The 21,512-nt window shown below is 35.1% G+C and overlaps 2 protein-coding genes across 8 annotated transcripts; both read left to right on the top strand.

Annotated features, from left to right (window-relative positions):
• The first annotated feature begins 3,067 nt into the window (after positions 1 to 3,067).
• Positions 3,068 to 8,004, top strand: LOC110415904 (putative linoleate 9S-lipoxygenase 5). Its single transcript, XM_021427671.1, has 9 exons — positions 3,068 to 3,333; positions 4,450 to 4,730; positions 4,823 to 5,063; positions 5,147 to 5,437; positions 5,610 to 5,695; positions 5,798 to 5,905; positions 5,977 to 6,281; positions 6,359 to 6,622; positions 7,056 to 8,004. Exons 1-9 carry the CDS (start codon positions 3,132 to 3,134, stop codon positions 7,810 to 7,812), a joined length of 2,535 nt encoding a protein of 844 aa, XP_021283346.1. The 5' UTR covers positions 3,068 to 3,131; the 3' UTR covers positions 7,813 to 8,004.
• Positions 8,005 to 8,841: 837 nt separating this feature from the next.
• Positions 8,842 to 21,430, top strand: REV3 (recovery protein 3). Of its 7 annotated transcripts, none has more exons than XM_021425838.2 (24): positions 8,842 to 9,101; positions 9,268 to 9,350; positions 9,607 to 9,673; positions 9,772 to 9,821; positions 9,933 to 10,045; positions 10,168 to 10,210; positions 10,762 to 10,830; positions 11,436 to 11,591; positions 11,728 to 11,899; positions 11,982 to 12,073; positions 12,162 to 12,584; positions 13,398 to 14,955; positions 15,232 to 15,456; positions 15,544 to 15,594; positions 15,667 to 16,016; positions 16,512 to 16,654; positions 16,881 to 17,472; positions 17,953 to 18,099; positions 18,320 to 18,595; positions 18,717 to 18,824; positions 19,237 to 19,442; positions 19,632 to 19,935; positions 20,294 to 20,908; positions 21,026 to 21,430. In XM_021425838.2, the coding sequence occupies exons 1-24, from the start codon at positions 8,990 to 8,992 to the stop codon at positions 21,197 to 21,199; spliced, it is 6,129 nt and encodes a 2,042-aa protein (XP_021281513.1). In that variant the 5' UTR covers positions 8,842 to 8,989; the 3' UTR covers positions 21,200 to 21,430. The 7 variants fall into 7 exon arrangements, with proteins under 7 accessions (XP_021281513.1, XP_021281512.1, XP_021281514.1 ...); XM_021425837.2 differs by having other exon boundaries at positions 19,237 to 19,481; XM_021425839.2 differs by lacking the exons at positions 8,842 to 9,101; positions 9,268 to 9,350; positions 9,607 to 9,673 and having other exon boundaries at positions 9,794 to 9,821; positions 11,522 to 11,591; positions 19,237 to 19,481.
• The last annotated feature ends 82 nt before the right edge of the window (positions 21,431 to 21,512 follow it).

Here is a 21,512-nt window from a genome sequence, read left to right as displayed (position 1 = left end):
GAGGAGTCGCTATCATGTGGTCCAGTCTTGGAAATTAATTCCATTGCGTATGTCATGCAAACGTTAGGACTACTACATCACGTCAGAAACATCTTCGATCTATTCTAATTAAAAAACTTATGAAGACATTAATTGATCTTTTTGAAAATATACAAAAAACCAATCACTTTCATTAAATATATACCATTTATCTTGTCATCTTGATATCTTGATTTCTCCTGACACGTGTGAAAAATTGAATTCAACAATTATCCGAGTCTTGGACTTATACATATGGACAGATTGAATGTGCAACACACTTGACTACCGACAAATAATAAATGAGGATTAAATTTTTTTGGAGTATTTGCCTGATATTGAGCAGGCCTCCTTCACACTGCCAAGAGGAGTCACTCTCGATTGTCAGTCTTGAACCCCAATTTCGTATGCCATACAAAAGTTAGAAATTCTCCATGCCATGCAACACTTATCCTCCCTTCCACACTGATCAGAATTTTTTTTTTTGAAAGATATATAAAAATATTACTACTCATAATTTCTCACAAAAGAGAATAACAAAAAGCAAGGTTCCAGTAGTACTTGCAGAGAAACATGAAAGTCCTCAGGATCAAGAGTGAGAGACTTTAGGACCCAAAACAAAATAAAAAGCAAAATTCGTAACCTTCTAAATACAACATCATATCTGACTGTTAACCCACAACACTGATCAGGAATGGGAGGGGCTCCCACTATCTTTTAAGCATTGCAGCACTAAAAGGAAAAAGTAATGGCTTAATTTCGATCACAGTGCTAGAAAATGGTCAGAGAACACATGCATCACGAGGCTCTTTGCCATATCCTCGCAAATGTCCCAAGCTGGTCCCCAACCATCTCATCTTAATTGGGTTTTTTGAATCACAGTTACACACAGGTTGATCCAATCCTGTCTTTCTTTCAGAAATATGTTTATCTTTTGTTGTGTTATTTAATTTATGATAAATAAAAAAATGATCCAATATTTTATGTGAACACTGAATAATTTTTCATGGTATAACTTAATTTATGATTGATATAAGGTAATCCAATCGTCTATTAGGTTAGAATGAGTTTAAATAAATATAAAAGAAAAATCTTAAAGATAATTGATAATGTCTGAAATGATAAAATAACAAATGGTGTGGTGATGAAGGAAAAGAGATCCACAATAGAAATCTTTTGGTAATAAATGCTCGAAAATGTGAAGAGAAACATCCCCATCGTCCTCACGTAAAACGTGTTGGGTTAGTTTTGTTCTTATTGTATGATTCACGGAGTACACATGTAGGCTTTACTAAATCTATTGCTATCCCTTCCCTGTATTGATAGATATACAACTTTTGCCTTTATTCGAAAAAATTCGTATATCTTTGATTATATAACTTAATTATAAATTTAAAATAAACAAATAACGGTTCAATATTTTATTATAGTTGTTTAGACGGATTTTTTATTTATTTTGATTTATTATTAGAATTTTATTCTTTTAAAAAGTATATTTTTATTTTTTCAATGTCAGAATATCATACCAATCTTTAACTTGTATGGCAAAAGACTTTTATTGACAAAAGAAGTCTGGTTTGAGTAAAATATGCTTGTAGCCTTACGAAAGCTCAGCACTGTACAATAACATATTGGCAGCAGGATAGATTTATTCTTTTGACTTAATCAAAAGAATAATGGTCCAAAATTTTAAATTAACACTAATTTAGTAGTAATATAAAATTTATGACATGATTTCATTTTAATATTTAATGTCTTTCACTGTGTAACTTAATTACAATAAAGAAAATAGGGGAAATTGAATTTTATACCCTTTTGCAACATGAATTTTTTTTGGGCCCATTTTTGCTCTAATTTTTTTAGTAATAAATACTGAAAAATATTGGAATTCAAATTGGTGCCTAACTTCTTCATTTGAAGGGTTAGGGACAAAAGATTCTCAGGGCATTTACTTTTTTGTTTTAAGATATGACTTACCTCTCCTCTATCTTTATGTATGTTGTGTAGCCTATAATTAATTAATTATATATATATATAACAGACAAAAATAAAGTGGACCAACATTTTATGTGAACGCAAACACATAATTTATGATTTTTCTTTTCCAAAAAGTCAAAACTTTGTTGCATTATGGACAGAAAAAAGAATTATCCAAAAAAAATAAACTTTGGAAAGATAAAAATAAAAGTGGTCCAACTCAATTTTTTGATTTTTTTTTATATTCAAAAACATATGGCCGGTGATGCAATACTCGTGATTTTCAGTTTGTGTCGGTTATGAGGCATATACGGTTCTATGTCTTTCGTTAATGACTATTTGTGTCCTATCCGAATGTCCAGATTCTTATGTTTTATATGCAAAGAATGTATTCTAAATATTGTAAGGTGGTTTTTTAGGACACTTTTTTTTTAAGTGCTTTTCATTTCAGTTATATATATATATTTGCCAAAATACGTTTGATACGTAATGAAAGCAATAATCATTAATAGGTGCTCTATCACTTCTTTGTTGGTAAACTTCAAAATCCACTAAAAATACTAGTAAAAAAACTAGATAGAGTTGTCTCATTGCAATTTAATTTACTTGATGAATAAAAAATAATCAATGAGTTCCTTGCATGGCATATGATTTACGATCAATCTTAAAAGAATTCTTGTTATAAGTTTTGAATTCAAAATTTAAAACAAAATTATGAAATGAGAGGGATAAGGTAAACTCTCGTCAAGCATAATTTTTCGAATTTCATCACATGTAGTGACGGATTTAAAAATTTACATAAGAAGTGATCATAAAAATAATCATATTTTATATCTCAAGTTTTATACATATGTTAATAAAAAAATTAACAATTGTGAGATGACGTCATCACCACCTTAACTCCATCGATAATCGCATGTGCATTTTTTGACAAAAGAAAAATACATAAACTTTTTGAGTTGAAAAAAAAAAGAAAAAAAAAACAATGAAAACAACATACCTTGACTTATACACCAATCTTTCTCTATAAATACCCCACACTTCTTCTTTACAAAACCAACAACCCCACGAATACAACATTCATACACTCTCCGTATCATCTTTCATATTGATTGCCCTAGCCAAAGAACCAAAAGATGAATTTTGGAATTGGCCCAATGGCATTAAACAACCCTGTCAAGCAGAAGAAGATTCAAGGCTCTGTTGTTGTAGTGAAGAAGAACCTTTTGGACTACAACGACTTAAATGACTTCCAATCTGGCCCTTCTGATACCTTTCTTGAATTGTTAGGCCAAAGGGTTTCCCTGCGACTCGTTAGTGCTGAAAAGACTGACCCCAGTAAGCTCATTTCCCTCATTGATAATATATGTACATATATATATATATTATGAATTTAAGCATTTGCTTAAATTAAATGCGTATATATATATATATATATTCTTTAACTTTCTTTCAATTTCTCTTTGTACATGTGTTTAATTTAAGCAAATGCTTAAATTCATAATATATATAATGTACATATTATAGCCCTAATTTAGTATATAATCACAAGAGATTTCATATTATTTTATCTTAGTTATTTCAAATAAAAATAATAAAACTTACAAGTTTTTCTAGTAATACGAAAGTTTTAATATAATCTTGAACTTTACTGTACTAATTATACTGACGATTATTGAAAATTTTAACTAATTATTTTTGGCTGATTTATTACTTTGTTATATATATATACACATATATATAACTTTGTTAAAGGTGTAAAAATTAAAAGATTTGAGTTTATGTTATAAAACTTTTGAGATTTAATAATTTCATGTGATATTTTAAGAGTTAGTTGTAAAAGTTTAGTTAATTTAATTAAGATGGCCACGTTGGATGTTGATATTTGGAAAGGAAGCTGTCAGACCAAAGCTTGACAGCACGTGCTTAAGAAAAGTATGTACACAAAGAGACAGCATCTTCATTCTCTTGTCTTGATAAGATGATGCATATTTGTCTTTACTCTAAATTATTTTGTAATTTTATAGATGTAATTTAATTTATACTAATGGGACAAAAAAAATAATTTGGATAAAAATATTCAATTATTTGCTTCCATCCCCAAATATTTTTTATTTTTTAACTCAGACAAAAAAAAAAAGAGAAGAAGATAAAGAAAACATTATACTGTTATTAAATCAAATTATGAATAGCTGTTTTTATCGGTCAAAATCAAATAGAAATTTAACTTAATGGAGATTCTTAATAATTTAAAAGAAAATCAAGTTAATAAATATTATAAATTTAACAACATCCTAACTGTATCGTAATTTAATTTATTAATTTAATTGTGATGTTGCACTGATTCATACAATAAACTTGAATTGATATTTATATAATCACTGTTAATAATCAATCAAATTATGTTTTTGAGAGTGCTTTTGACATATTTTGCCGATGTGCCTTAATTTGCAGCAAATATGTTGGGAGGAAAGATAGGAGCGCCGGCTTATTTACAGAACTGGAATTTTACACCACTGTTAGGGGACTGTAAGTTCAACGTTAGCTTTGATTGGAATGAGGACTTCGGCACACCGGGAGCTATCTTGGTACGAAATGCTCACCACGGTGAATTCTACCTCAAGACCGTCACACTCGACGATGTTCCTGGTCGAGGTCCAATCCACTTTGTCTGTAACTCTTGGGTCTACCCTGACGAAAAATACCAAAGCGATCGCGTTTTCTTTGCTAACAAGGCAAGTAATTCTGTTATGATTAAGATTACGTTACTAATATTTCCATCAAATAGAGTGAAATAAAAAGTGTTTTTGGTATTATATTTGTGCAGACGTATCTTCCGAATGAAATGCCAGGACCACTTCGTAAATACAGAGAAGAAGAGCTTAGGGTCTTGAGAGGAAATGGTGCAGGAGAGCTCAAAGAATGGGACCGCGTCTATGACTATGCTTTGTACAATGATTTGGGGGATCCTGATAAGGGTCAAGATTATCAACGCCAGACTCTTGGAGGGAGTAGCGAGTATCCTTATCCTCGTAGGGGAAGAACAGGCAGACCACCGTCCCAAACAGGTTGGAGATTTACATTTCGGATGAGTTATGAGGTGTTTTCTTTATCTTGAGCATGATCTGATAATGTTTCTGTTTCTTATCAGATAAGAGTTGCGAGAGCAGGCTGCCAGTTCCAATGAGCTTGTTCATTTATGTTCCGAGAGATGAGAAATTTGGTCACGTGAAGTTGCTAGACTTTGTCGGCAATGGACTTAGTGCCTTACCTCAAAATATCTTTCCAATTTTTGAAGCTTTTTGTGGCAATCCACCAAAAGAGTTCGACTCCTTTAATGAAGTTCTGAGAGTACTCTACTATGGAGGTAATATCAGAAGCCTGATCCCCAACGAGAAGCTAAAGGAACTACTCGATTATCCTGTGCCTCAAGTTATTCAAGGTATAGAACGTATAGTAACTAATTAGAATGCATCATATCTCGGTTTCGTTGCACATTAGATTTGATAAAATCATCTGTCAAGTCATAAATAGTTAAAGAGATGTGTTTAATTATTTAGCAATACTATTTTGCCTCGCCACTTATTTACTTTGCAATTTCAATCAATGGGCAGACAGTAAAAGTGCATGGCGAACAGATGCAGAATTCGCTAGAGAAATGCTTGCTGGAGTGAACCCTGTTGTTATTCGTCGTCTTGAAGTAAGCTTAAGCCTGAAAACTTTAGAGCCATTTTCTTTCTAATTTTCCTGTCTTTTCTCAATGGTGAAGAAGTTTTGTAACCGAACCTGAATCGATTTGCAGGAATTTCCTCCAAAAAGCAAGCTAGATCCTAAAATATACGGTAACCAAAACAGTCTCATAAGGAAAGAACACATAGAGTGTAACCTGAGTGGATACACGATAGAACAGGTAATATGCTTCACATCTGATTTTTTTATTACACCATAAACCAGGAAACTGAAAGGGGGTGGGATTCACAGGCATTAATGGGCAACAAGCTATTCATATTGGATCATCATGATTCGTTGATGCCATACCTGAGGAGGATAAACACTACCACCACAAAAACTTATGCGTCCAGGACACTTCTCTTTTTAACTGCTGATGGCACTTTGAAACCATTAGCAATCGAACTAAGTTATCCACATCCAGAGGCTGATATATATGGTTGTGTCAGCAAGGTGTACACCCCGGCAGAAGAGGGAGTTGAGGGTAGCATATGGCAATTGGCTAAAGCTTATGTGGCTGTGAATGACTCTGGTTATCATCAGCTTATAAGCCACTGGTATGGAATCTGTCAATGAAGGGTGAGTTTTTAATTTGAACAGAGGGGTTTTTAATGCCTTCGGGTTTTGGTCACAGGTTGAACACTCATGCAGTGATTGAGCCATTTGTGATTGCAACAAACAGGCAGCTAAGCGTGGTTCATCCAATTTATAAGCTTCTCCAACCTCATTTCCGTGACACAATGAATATAAATGCACTGGCTAGGCAAACTTTGATTAATGCAAATGGTATTCTAGAGTTGACGGTTTTCCCTGGAAAATATGCCATGGAGATGTCATCTGCAATTTACAAGAGTTGGAATTTCCTTGAGCAGGCTCTCCCTATTGATCTCAAGAAGAGGTAAAATCTTATAGCTCCAAAGTGGTAAAATGGAAAGGTTCATCGATAATTGTTAAAACCAAGTGAACATGTGCAGAGAGAGCGAAACGATGGTGAAGAAAAAGAAGTTCTTTCATTCTTCCTTAAAGAAGAAAAATATCACGAGTAAACTATTTATAATAGTCTGTTTCAATTAAGATTAGACTAATTATATAATGACTATACAATGAAATGGTAAAATAGTTAAAAAAAATATTTACATTAAATAGTCACATGACTTGCACATGACTCTTGTTACTAAGCCTTTGATATAGTCTAGCAGTTGGCATTCGATCCTCAGACTTCTTTAGGCCTTAAGTCTTTTAAACTTCTAACTTCAGTTAAGCAAATTCTCCAAAAAAGTCTAATAATAATTAGTGGACTGATAGCTTAATTTCCATGCTTCTCTATCCAGAGGAATTGCTGTTGATGACAAGAATTCACCACTTGGCCTTCGCCTACTGATAAAAGACTATCCTTATGCTGTTGACGGGCTAGAGATCTGGTTTGCAATTGAAAAATGGGTCAGAGCCTACTGCTCCTTCTACTACAAGTCTGATGCAATGGTTCAACAAGACCCTGAACTTCAAGCCTGGTGGAAAGAACTTCTCGAGAGAGGTCATGGTGACAAGAAAGATGAGCCATGGTGGCCTAGCATGCAGACTCTCGAAGATCTGATTCATTCCTGCACCATTATAATATGGGTTGCTTCTGCTCTCCATGCAGCTGTCAACTTTGGGCAATACCCTTATGCGGGCTACCTTCCAAACCGCCCTACCATCAGCCGTATGTTCATGCCCGAAAAAGGCAGTCCTGAATATTCTGAGCTCGAAACCAACTTCGAAAGGGTTTTCCTGAAAATAGTTACTTCCCAGCTGATGACTCTCCTCGGCGTTTCCCTGATAGAAATCCTGTCCAAGCATTCTCCAGACGAGGTGTACCTCGGACAAAGAAGCGACCCTGATAAATGGACAACTGATGCAGCACCATTGAAAGCTTTCAATGATTTCGGAAACAAGCTTTCACAGATTGAGCAAAGGATTATTCAGATGAACCATGATAAGACATTGAAGAATCGTTCTGGCCCAGTCAATGTGCCATACACTCTGCTGTTCCCTACCGGTGAAAGTGGACTTCCTGGCAAGGGAATTCCCAACAGTGTCTCAATCTAAAGAGCTTCTTCGCAAAATCTATGAAAATAAGTATTGGTATTGCTACTTGGGCTTTAGCCCAAATGGTAAAAGTGGTGCTATCCATAGATTCTAGTTTATAGCTCTTCTTGTCCTAAATGTAAATAAAGGTTGCTGTCATAGCAACTCATCAATAAAATTTCCAATGTGAGTGTAATGTGTTTTCTTTAATAACATTGGCAGAGTCAAGATTTTACAATTGAAATAAAGATAACATTTTAAAAATAATTTAATATTTATAAAGATAAAATTCCAAAATTTTAAAAATAAAATATATTATAAACATTTAAAATTTTTAAAAAATAAAGATTTTACCGTATCTCTTTTCTCCATCACTATTCAACGAGTAAATGTGTATTTATTTAATGAGATTATGATTTATGATTATTGTAAGTTTTGTGCGTGTCTCAATCTTTCTAATTGGACTTTTGATTAATTTGAAATTTAGTTATGCTTAATTAAATCCACCATTAATCAATAACATTGATAAATAAAATGTTTAAGCAAGCTAAATGTTATTAATGAGCATTTAGATCTTTTACAATTCTAATGTTTTGAGAGATACTTTAGACTTTATTCATAGTGATAAAATTGGAAAGAACAAAAACCTGACACCCATTTTTCACAAAGAGAAAAGTTATCGGGTACAACTATATTTCTTTGTCTCTTTTTTCTTTTTTTTTCATTTTTTTGTTCATTTTTCACGATTTTTCATAGTATGATATTATATATTATAAAAAATTTACAAATTTTACTATAAAATATATTAAAATCAAAATTTGTATTTTAATTTTTATAAAAATAATAAGAAAACAAATGTTTGGAGATGGAAAGAGCATGATTTCACACAGAAAAAAGTGAGAATTCTCATTATTTTAAAATATAAGGTCAAAGTGTAAATTAGTGAAAGTACAAGGACTTGAATCTAATTCGTTGCAGTACGCGAGAAGCTAATGAAATTTTCTTCTGTTCTATAAAACCCCCCCACCAAAAGAAAAACTGGCGCCAAGTAAAGCATTTTTATTCCACTGCAACTTCTCTATTCAAATCCTGCGGAAAAGAAATTCAAAAAAAAAAAAGAAAAAGAAAAAGAAAAAAAATCTTTCAATCTTACTCTGAATTTCGTTTTTTTTTATTGTGACTAAAAAGAGAAATTCAAATGTCGGATTCGCAGCCGGATTCGAACGTTTTCAGCGTTCGAATCGTGTCCATCGATCATTACATGGCACCGCCCATCTCCGGCTACGATATTTGCTATAGTAGCTTTCAAGGTACAACTTCTTTTTATGTTTTTTCTTTTTTGCGTTTTTTTTAACAGTCTCTTTATTGTCGAGTAAATTCTGAAACGTTTGATTAGCTACTCTTTGGTTGTAATGAAGCCGAAATGTTTATGAATCTTGAGTTTGTTATTTAATTAAATTGTTTGAAATTTTGAAGGTGAAAGAGTGAATGAAGTTCCGGTTATAAGAATTTATGGTTCATCACCGGCTGGTCAGAAGACTTGTTTGCATATTCATAGAGTAAGATTTCTGCTTTCTTTGCTCTGTCAATTATTTGCTTGGATTTGGTTACCAGTTAAGAGAATTGGCGTACTTTGAGAATGATCTATCTGTTATTTGTTTTGTATTTCGAGATGGCTATGTATTTGTTAAGCAATTGCAATTGCAATGTACTGTTAACTAAGAAATGCTCGAAATATTTGTTATATGTAAGTTTGGTTAAGTATGATTCTTTCTTGTTTATGAGTGCTCAATCATTACATTTTGTTTCTTGTAGGCTTTGCCTTATTTATATGTTCCATTGGCGGATATATTACCTCAGGGCTCTCATACACACCAAGAAGGTACTGAGCATGTTTGCAATGATGTTTTAATCTTTTCTTTTGTCAATTGTAAGGGTAATATTTGGAGTAAACTGTATTCTTTGTCAATTTTATCACAGATCACGCATGCGCAGATGCCTTAGCACTTGCCTTAGAGAAAGCCTTGAAGGTATTTTTGGTTAAATTTGGTGGAGTTCTGATTATTGATTTGTGCTTGTGGCACCATTACATTGCTGATTCAGCAAATAAGGTGTGAATTTGTTTTGACTTGTACTTGCAGCTTAAAGGTGGTGCTGGTTCGAAACGGCAGCGTGTGCATGGTTGCAGCCTTGTACGAGCAAAGAAGTTTTATGGTTATCATTCATCTGAGGAGCTATTTGTGAAGATTTATCTGTATCCAAATATTATACTTTGTTATAGTTGTTCTTTTTTCTGTTTCTTTTGAAACAAAGAACTTTTTTGTATTCATAAGTTAGATTAAGAGAATGCTGCTGAGGACCTTGACATGATCTAAGCTACTATCCACATGATGTCTCTCGTGCAGCCAATCTTCTTTTGGTATGGTCTTGTTAATGGTGTCCAACTTTTGCTGAACATTTCTATCATTCATGGATTTTATTTTTGGTTTTCCTTCGTCGATTTATGTTTTGGACTTTTGATCCACATAATCACCATCATTGTTATTATTTTTGCTCTTGAATGTATGCTACACCGGTTTTTACCTTCTGATCTCAGATCTATGCTGTAGATGATATTTGTCAGAGGAAGTGGTCTATTATGCTTGGCATACCTATTCCTGAGCATTTTGTGCATATTTAGAAATTTTTAAGGAAATAATTACTAACTGTTCCCTAGGATACATGGCAATTAGAAATATAGAAATAGCACTTGATTGTCACTTTCTGCATATGCTTTACAATGTAGGCTCAGATCAGATACCAGGAAGCCCTTGGACATTGTTGGTTTTGGTCTGGAGATTTAACTCTATATTTTCTGTCTAAAATGTTTACATTATCATTTTGTTTGGCCATGTGCACATTCTCACAGGTATAGATGTATGCATGTGCATATTCTGAATGATGTATGCTGGTAATGCTGTTGTTTTTCAGGCAGGTGCTGTTCTGGATAAAAGTTTGCAGCCTCATGAATCACACATTCCGTTTATTCTTCAGTTTCTTGTAAGTACATGGGTTTTTATTTAATGTGAATATTACTATTGCATTACTAAGTTAATGACTTATCAATACTGCTTTCATATCTGAATCGCAGACAGTGCTTTGTGATAGTGGATTTGTTAAAATAGCAGCAATAAGTATATGATTTTGTACTATTGCTTCAAAGATTTTGGCATTCACATGTTACTGCACAAATGTGCGTTAATATTATTGTATAGGTGGTGTTTTATTTCTATTTTGTTTTTCATTTGCAAATCGTCTATATCTCTTTACCTTGCTTCTTCCCATGCTTCATGGTTGGCTTGTAAGAGTTATGTTGCATTTTATGGTCAAATTGGTTAATGCTCTTTATAGAATAGCCAGGTACACTTACATATAGTCTTCTATATCTCATCAAATGGCTAGACAGAAATGCAACTATTGTGCTGATTGCTGAATGGTTGTGAAAATATATGATGGCATTTTTATTGATCTTGAAAATAATCTTATTCTTTCCTTAAATGCTTCATACAAACTATTTTCTCCTTGGGATATTTAAACATGCTCAAATTTCCTCCAACTGCCCTTCCTGCTGATAATGTTTTCAAGATCTAAGCTCTCGCTTGTAGGTTGATTATAACTTGTACGGGATGGGTCATCTTCATTTATCAAGGATGAAGTTTCGTAATCCAATACCTGATCTTTTCCATCCCAGAAAAATGAATAATTGTGGCCAACATGGGCAGAAGATGGATGAATTTACCTTGAAGGCTGCTGGTTTTCAGGTCTCTTTTGTCTTTCTCCCCCTCCCCACCCCCCCCTTCTCGTTTCCCCCTTTGATGTCAGATGCTTCACAAAGGCATGAATTTCTTTTCATGTTTAAAATCTTATTCTCTTTTATGATGTGGAAACTGCAATTAGGCAGATTCAAGTTATGATGCGTGCATAAGTTCTCCAGTTTGGATATCTTCCACAATTCCAGGTGAATGGATGTGGCACGTTTCAACTGAACTTGATGTGTCATCAGATCTAGACATTTGCCATGTTAAACGTCAAAGTTTATGTGAACTTGAGGGAGATGCTACCCTAGATGGTTTGTATGGCTTTGCTTCACGTGATTACTGCATATACTCTTCATTTTGTATCTAAAATTGTTCATTACTTTTACTTTTCAGACATTCTTAACCAGCAATTCAAATTATATACATCTTTATCCCAAACCTGTTCCGATCTGAAAATGGTTCAGTCACTTATTCCAATTTGGGAGGTTTGGTCTTTTCCTACCTATAAGCTGTTCTACATGAATCAGGTGAAATAGTCTGTTCCTTTGTTAAACTCTATAGTTGGTGTTACAGGAAGAGCATGAAAGGACAGGGATGCATGAGATGGCTCTACCTTCTTACCCTGACAGGCCACTCTCAGAAGATGTTTTGAAAGCTCTCTCACTTGGCCTTGGATTTGAGAATGAACTAATGAAATTGTGCAGCAAAGTTGAAGAAACTTTGTCTTGCAATGAATTGGGATTTGAACAGTCAGTCATGCCATCAGCCAATGAAGAAAATTTGGTTGGACCTACACATATCAATTTGAATCATACTGTTCCACAAGCTCTGAGTTGCTTGAAAGAAAAAAACCTGCTTGGGTCTCTGTTACAACATTGTAAGCCATGTGAAAAAGAGATGAATGCTGCATCATCTGAAAAAAAAGATGTTTGTCCTGAACTTTGGTCTGTTGGTGAAATACTATCATCACAAACAGTAATAACGTCTGACCCAAAGGTAATTTTCATATATTTATTGTGTTTGTCTTCCTAAATGCTAGTGTTTCTTTACACTTGGGTGGTGATCTCATTTATTGGCCATTTATATTCCTATGCGTTTTATAAGTATTGACCATGTGAATTTTTTGGGCCATTAGCGGCTCTTTCTTGTTGGGCAATAGAAGCAGCCATTGAATGCATGGTTGGCTCACCTTGATTTTTCATTTTCTCTCTATCGAAGCATCACGTACTACCTGTTTTCATTTTTCTGTGTAATATAATTTTTATTTTTCTTAGTGGGCAAATTTCAGTGCATAGTAATATATAATGGTTGGCAGAATTTTGTACCTTATCTGAAAAGGTGTTGAATGGTGCTTTAGAATGCATTTTTATCTTTCCTTTTAATTAACTTAATAAAACATTAATACTATCTTTTAGATCAGGCATTTAATAAATTTTCTTCTCAAGTGGATTACTTTTAGGTTTCTAAGTTGTTATATGATCTGCAAGCTTGATTAAGTTCTTGGGGATTGTGTGTGTAAAAAAAAGTAGTTCTTGGGATTGTGGAATACCATTTCCAGGCATTTGATATGCAAGCATTTTTTTCATAATGGGGTTGGTTCTATGTACTAATACTAAGGACAATTTCTGTCCCTTTCTCATTACTGGATTTATAGTTGTGAATTGTGAACAATAAACTTTGGTGGATTCATGGGGGCTATGATTAACTGTATGGGCTATTGCAGTTCCTTGAAACTGTCTATTTCTCATTAGGCTCCTGTTTCTTCTACTTGTACCATCAGTTTGTATTTATTAATTCTTGCTTTTACAGGCTACAGATACCGAAGCTTTGGGGCTATTAAAATGGCTTGCCAATTCTCACGCTGCTGATGATATAAACTCAGATGATGAACTTGTTCGTGAGACTATATTGACTCCTTTGTTGCCTGCAACAACCATTGATAAGGTGCTAGAGAAAGCCAGTATTGATTATGAGAGTGAGTCACAGAAAGAATGTCAGGATATTCTTGATTCGGTTAGGGATTTAATTGATTTTGAGGGTCTGAAGGAAAGAAATTCTCATTCTTGTGATCATATTCAAATCTCATCAGGCAAACATATTCCCCAAACAGATGGTTCCAGTGATGAGCTAGGTATATCACCTTCTGCAGGATCAGTTGCAAATTCATCAAAAGCAGACATGAAAACTGAATTGAAGAGGTCCTCCCAGGATACCGGTAAAACATTTAGTACCAAGCGCAAAAGAAAAAAACTTTTATGGGGTTCTTTACCTCTTTCTGTGACTGGGAAGGGGAAGGATAACTCTGATAGTGTCAGTTTCAACATAACTGAAGGATGTGCTGATGAAATTAAAGAATGTTTAGGTACAAGTTTTTCAGCTGAAAATGATTTGGGAAAAGCTTCTGATCCTTTAAATGAAAATGCACATGCCAGTGACTGTGATAAACCAGAAGCAGGTACATTGGTTGAATGCTCTGTGCGGGACTTGATGAGAAGAAAGCGAAGCCACCGAATTGAACTAGCTGATTGTGGGTCTGTTAGGAGTGAAAATATTCATTTGAAGACGGAAAAGGGAACAGATAGTTTCTTTTGCCCAAAACAATTGAATTTTCATGGGTTACATGATGAGCTTGACAAGAAGGACCCTGGATCTCTCAACCATAGTCCATCACTTGCCAATGAACAAAAGGAATTTCCTGAAGCTGTTGGTTTGAAGCCTACCCATTCTGATTCGGTGTATTGTACTCTACCCCAATTATCTGGCATTTCTAATCCAGCACAGGCTAACACAGGCCATCGTGAACAAATGGGGAAGAAGTTAGTGTTGAACTTTTACCCCAAGAAGCATGACTCTGCAATTTCCATTGGTCACTGTGAAACTTTTAAGGGTAAAGAGTTTGACTTTCGAGTAACTTCTGCAGAATCTCGAAATACTGATGCCCACACTTCCAAAGCCCACAAGGAAATAGATTCTCCTGACGAGAGATTACAGCAAACAGACACTAATGGTTCTTGGTGTTTGTCAGCTTCTCCACATAAGCATAAAGTGCTTGGGATGGATGGTTACATCCACGAAACTTATTATGAAGGTGAAATTTCCTTATCTGCTGACAAACCTGTGGGCATAGATGCAATGACTGACAAAAGTTATCTACAGAAGGAAGATTGTGGTGGTGGAAAACAGGGTTGCATTACTGGCTTGGTTGTTGATGTGGAGGCAAAACCTGTGGAGTTGATTGGCATGACCTTCTGCAAGAAACCCCCAACAGCAGATTGGAATGATGGAGCAACTGAAAATGTTACACATTTACCTACTACCCAACATTCCCCTTCTCTTTTTAATGAGGAAAATTGTCAGGGAACATCAGGTGAATTTTGTATTTCTCGAATATCATGTGACTTCACATTTCTTTATTTGGTTATAGTTTATTGGTAAAGATCATTGTCAATAAGTCACTGGCTGCGCAGCTTGTATTGTTCAGAGTAAAGTGTATGGAATTCTTGGCAATTTGGTTTCATCTGTGAATTTGTTAACGAAAATTCTATTAAATTAGTTGCAATTGACTGAGGTCCTTACAAAAATCTATTAGTTACTACAACTGCTTGGCTTCATGGTTGACCAACTTGTATTTTTTTTCTTAAAGGGAGAGCTTTGGATGAGGTTCTCCCATTTTTCTCAAGGGGCTGCGAAGAAGAGAAGGAAATTCAAAACAAGTTCCTGGGAAATAACAACTCTAATTTTCATCAAGAAGCTGCCTTGGGAGTCCCTATTCACTATCAAAATAATGGCTCTTTCTTGTACCTGTTAACGCCTGTATCTTCACCCCCTTCTCCAGAATCTGTATATAGGTGGCTGTCATGTGATGAAGGTATCAGCTAGATTTGTTGAAACAGCTGCCTATTCATTTCCTACTGTTATCAATTTCCTATCGTAACTGTTGGTTCTGAATTTCTAGGAAGTCATAGACAGAGTAATGCAGTATCATCAGAGTCTCCATCTTTAGCAGGTAGGGTTTATAGCTTTCTTCTGTAGAAAGACAAGATGTAGAACCCCTATTAATTGCTAGAACTTTTTTCAGGCTCTACCGAGTGTCTGATTGCTTCAGAAAACTCTTCTCCTGTTAATTGTAATGAGGCTTTGACCGAATCTAGTTCTAAATATCACATGACATCAATGTTGGAACAAGGGCATCCAGAGAAGAATATGGTCCTTGGTTCAGAAGTGAAGTCTTGCAGTAATGAGTCGAGAACACCATGTCGAAGTGAGGAAAATATTAGGACAGTCAATGCATGCGCTGATGGCTCACAGGATATGTCTCAGATTTCAGGCCCAGATGGAAAATCCAGGCCCACTCCACTAAGTCAAATAGGATTTCGAGATCCTGCAAGTGTTGGTGCTGGGCAACAGCTTACATTGTTAAGCTTGGAGGTATCAGCCGTGGCATATTCATTGTTGCACTATCCCTTATAATTGATTTTATGTCTTAAAAATTGCTTTATAAAGTTTGGTCTCTCATTTAACTCTATAAAAACAGCTTGTGACCTTTTTGTGCCCTTTCTTGTAGAATTTTTAGATGGTTTCTTGACAAAAGATCCTAAACATCATTTCATGATCAAAATATTCTCAATAGCAACCTATTGAAGTTCTACAATATTACATTATGCACGTTTGAACTCCCTTTTGTTTCCAATAAGCATAGGATATTGACATTGAACCCTTTAGACTATCCTAGAGACGTCTATATGTAGTCTGAGCTTTAGAGAGGCATTAACTTTACTACCATTAAGATAAGCTTGAAATGTTGCTGCTTACTGCTTCTTCAAACTACACGTATATTTACAGATGGAAATTCTTGATTATGGTATCTTGGTTAGTAAAATTTTTGAGTTTGATCTCTGAAAAGACTGCAACACTTGCTGACAGGTTCACACAGAATCTAGAGGAGACCTTCTACCTGATCCTCGATTTGATGCTGTCAATGTTGTAGCTCTAGCAATTCAGAATGACAATGATTCTGTAACTGAAGTTCATGTGCTGTTGTATAGTAAAACTGGATTCTATCAGAGGTGTGGTAGTCTTTTGATTTAATTGCACTTTGATTGGTTAATTTTGCAGCCTTTGATATTCTATAATTTGTTTCTGAAATCATTCTCTTCTTTTTTATGTTTAGGTTTAATCAGCTTCTATTTTTTATGCCAAAATCACTTTCACCAAAAACTTTTAGTGCTATCTTGTTCACATAACAAGTGTCCATTCTTTTTGCTTTTCTTACTCCTATTGATTTATGTGCAGGAATCTTGATGGAATATCTGGGTTTAACGTTTTTGTTTTCTCTGAGGAGAAGAACTTATTTGGTCAGTTTATGAAGATTTTATGTTCTCTTGATCCTGATATTTTAATGGGTTGGGATGTGCAAGGTGGTTCTCTTGGTTTTCTAGCTGAAAGAGCTGCATATCTCGGTATAGGATTGCTTAACAAAGTATCAAGGGCACCATCTGAAACCAAGATAAAAGCTAAAGAAACTAACATTTCTCAAAATGGTTCACAGGAAGAACTGCTGTCTAAGCCATTGATTGCTGATTCTATTGTGATGGAAGATGCAATAATAGAGGATGAATGGGGCCGAACACATGCCAGTGGTGTCCATGTTGGTGGTAGAATTGTCCTCAATGTCTGGCGGTTAATGCGTGGTGAGGTTAAACTTAACATGTATACAGTTGAAGCTGTAGCTGAATCTGTTTTGAGGCAAAAAATTCCATCAATTCCTTATAAAGTATTGACAAAATGGTTTTCAAGCGGTCCTGCGCGAGCAAGGTACAGATGTGTTGAATATGTGGTTGAAAGAGCAAAGCTGAATCTGCAGATAATGAATAAACTTGATATGGTATGTTAAGGAATGCTTTTTCACAACTATGCATTCAGAATGCTAGTTGGGTGAAATTTGATTGTCTCCTATCTATAACTATTGGCTTCTTTTTTGTCCAGAAATGACTGTTATTCTTTCTATTGTTGTCACTTGTCATTATTGCCTTTGTCTTGGTCTATTGTACATGATGTCTACAGGACAGCATTAACACAATCTGTTTGAAATTTGTGAGTTCTACATGGTTCTTCATGGAAGGATATTGACTTTGTATATATCCCTATAGTTACTGCAGAGGGCTAATGAAAAGATATCTAATTTGTACGTTAATTTTTCTTCAATGATATCTGTTTGTTTCCTGTTGGCAAAACAATTTTTTTATATCCATCTATTTTGGGGAAAGTAGCTAGAAATAGTTTTGTTTGAATTTTATAGTCCTTATTCTCTTGTTATTTCACTCACCCACTCTGTTTTATATTGTGATAATGTTGGCTTTTGCAGATAAATCGAACATCAGAACTTGCTCGTGTTTTTGGCATCGACTTCTTTTCTGTCCTCTCTCGAGGTTCACAGTTTCGTGTTGAATCCATGTTTCTGAGGCTGGCACATACACAGAATTATCTTGCTATTTCTCCTGGAAACCAACAGGTTAGTGCTGACTCAGTCTTTTCAGTATGATTGCATCTCATTTTTCCTAACTAACTTTCCAGTTGCTGATGATATTTGTCTTTGTATTCTTTTTTGGTGGCTTTCTGATCATGAGTTATGCTTCCTGTGCTTCTTCATCTTTTTCTTTGTCATCATCTATACTATGTATTGTGTGCTATTAACTGTTCTAATTGACTATTTCAGTTTTTCTCTTATACAGGTTGCTTCTCAACCTGCAATGGAGTGTTTGCCTCTTGTGATGGAACCTGAATCTGGTTTCTATGCAGATCCAGTTGTTGTGTTGGACTTTCAATCTCTTTATCCATCCATGATAATTGCCTACAACCTTTGCTTTTGCACATGCCTTGGAAAAATTGCAAATTCTAAAGTAAATACCCTTGGGGTTAGTTCATATGCGCCAAATCCAAATGTTTTGCAGAATCTAAAAGGTCAAGTGCTGCTTACTCCAAATGGTGTTATGTATGTGCCTTCAAAGGTAATTATTTTAGAAGTTCCTCTTCTCTACTGTATAAGTTTTCTTTCATTTTGGAAAATAAGAAATAAAAAAGAAGAAAAGGATGCTGCATCCTGTGATGTCCACTTTTGTTGTTCTATAGGTACGCAAAGGAGTGCTGCCTCGCTTACTGGAGGAAATACTATCAACTCGAATAATGGTGAAACAAGCAATGAAGAAGTTGACTCCTTCACAGCAAGTTCTTCAGAGGGTATGTTTGTTGCCAAGAATTGTGGTTTCTTCATAGTTTTACTCTAAGGTAAAATCAGGCTAATTATTTGGACATATTCTTAGACACCCAGCTGCTAATGATCTGATGCAGGGATCAAACTTGCTTAACTCAGATCATTACTTTTTCTCTTCCTTTTTCATCTTCCGTTTTGTCTACGTACACTAGTTTTAAACCAAGGCTGAGTCAAAATTAGTTCTATGCTGTCGTGGATTCAAGATGATTGCCTCTTTCAGTATATTACTTGAAGTACTGACTGTAAAATGTGAAATAAACTATTCTCTGCCTGGATAAATTAGCATTTGACTTTCTTTGTTGTTATTCCATGGATAATGTACTTTATGTATGCTCATTAATAAACATGATAGTTTACCATGATTAATGTTTCTTTCAGATATTCAATGCAAGACAGATTGCTTTGAAGCTGATAGCAAATGTAACGTATGGCTATACTGCTGCTGGGTTTAGTGGTCGCATGCCTTGTGCTGAGCTTGCAGACAGTATTGTTCAATGTGGTCGTAGTACACTTGAAAAAGCTATTTCTTATGTAAATGCACATGAAAAATGGAGGGCTAATGTTATATATGGTGACACTGATAGGTATGTAGTCAAACCTGTGACTGCATTAGGGATGAAAATGTAAGTCAAACTGGTTTAGTGATGCATGTGGTGTTACATTTGGTTTACAATGAATGGTGCCTCATATGCATGTTAGAGATAATACTGGATTGTTTAGTCCCTCCTATGAATTTAGTGTATGGCCAGACTAAAAGACTTTCTTTATTGCAGCATGTTTGTCCTCCTTAAGGGGCGCACAGTTAAAGAATCATTCAAAATAGGACATGAGATTGCATCTGCAATAACTGCAATGAACCCAAATCCAGTTACGTTGAAGATGGAGAAAGTCTATCACCCATGTTTTCTCCTTACTAAGAAGCGCTATGTTGGCTATAGTTATGAGAGCCCTGACCAAGTCAAACCTGTTTTTGACGCTAAAGGCATTGAGACAGTTCGCAGGGATACTTGTGGTGCTGTTGCCAAGACAATGGAACAGTCACTAAGACTCTTTTTTGAACATCAGGATATACCAAAGGTATTTAAGTTCTCTTATTTATGTGTGACTTGTCTAAGCTGATAATTCACCTGGAAGCCATTGACCTTTTGTAAATATTTAACAAAGTGGTTTAGTGGAGAACTATCAAGGAAGAAACTAGGCTTTAACATAAGTGCCACCTGACATGTTGCAATTTATAGAAAAATTACCATATTTAAGGGCCTGATAAAATATAGAAAGAGCCCCCACAATATAGAGATTGCCATGAATTCTTGATCTTTGTTGCCTAATCACCGTAGATGCCATCACAGTTTGCATTAAGAGATTGGCAAATTCTTTAATCATAGATGATGAAATTTAGCTTCTGTTGTAATCCATTTTGTTTTGTTTCATATAGGTTAAAGCATATTTGCATCGTCAATGGACAAGGATTTTGTCTGGCAGGGTGTCTCTTCAGGATTTTGTTTTTGCAAAAGAAGTTCGCTTAGGAACATACAGTACAAAAGTAGGTTCACTCCCACCAGCAGCAATTGTGGCAACTAAAGCAATGAGAGCAGATCCGAGGGCAGAGCCACGCTATGCAGAGCGAGTACCCTATGTTGTAATCCATGGAGAGCCTGGGGCTCGCCTGGTTGACATGGTGGTGGATCCATTAGAACTTTTAGCTATTAATTCCCCATACAGATTAAATGATTTGTACTACATCAACAAACAGATAATCCCAGCACTGCAGAGGGTATTCGGGCTAGTTGGTGCTGACTTGAACCGGTGGTTCTCAGAAATGCCTCGCCTAGCCAGGGAAGCTTTTGGTAAATGCAGTGTACATGCTCTAAATCCACAGCGGACTAGAATTGATTATTATTATCTTTCAAAACACTGTATACTCTGCGGTGACTTGGTCTATGCATCAGCCCATCTATGTGGTAAATGTTCAGAAAACGAAACTGCAGCTGCTACAGCTATAGTTGGGAGGACTTCAAAATCAGAGAGAGAGATGCAACACCTTGTCGCTGTAAGTAATTTGATCTCTTTTTAGTCTCATATCAGTTCAGTAAAAATTTCTCATATTGAATTAGTAATAGTCATTGATGCTTGTATTGCTTACCATGGTTATGGATTCTTCGAGCAGATATGTCGGCACTGTGGGGGAGGGGACTGGCTTGTGGAGAGTGGGGTGAAGTGCAATTCACTTGCGTGCTCAGTCTTCTACGAGAGGCGTAAAGTTCAGAAGGAACTACAAGGTCTTTCTGCAGTTGCCACCGATAAAGGTTTGTACCCGAAATGTATGGTGGAGTGGTTTTAAACACATTTCTTCACACAAGAAATAGGAAGGATAGTTTGTGTTTTATAGGTTAAAATTTATGTTTTGTAAGGTATGTAATTAGTGTTTGTTTATTGTTGTTGTACAGTTTTTAAAAAATTTGAACATTTTATAACTCAACAAATAACAATAATAATAATAAATTTTTTAATTATATTATGATCATGAAAACTTAATTAAGTCGTTTAAATATGTGAGGAAATAGCTAACTAACTTTGATCTTGCAAAAAAAGTATATATTGCTTTATCTTAGAATAATAAAAGTATATGTTAAAGTCCTAGGGAGTAGCAATAC

This window comes from Theobroma umbraticum, unplaced genomic scaffold (genome assembly GCF_002168275.2).
Source record: "Theobroma umbraticum cultivar Fairchild unplaced genomic scaffold, ASM216827v3 scaffold_147.0, whole genome shotgun sequence".
In the NCBI taxonomy this organism is placed as follows: Eukaryota; Viridiplantae; Streptophyta; class Magnoliopsida; order Malvales; family Malvaceae; genus Theobroma; species Theobroma umbraticum.
This window is presented reverse-complemented; position numbering and strand designations above follow the sequence as displayed.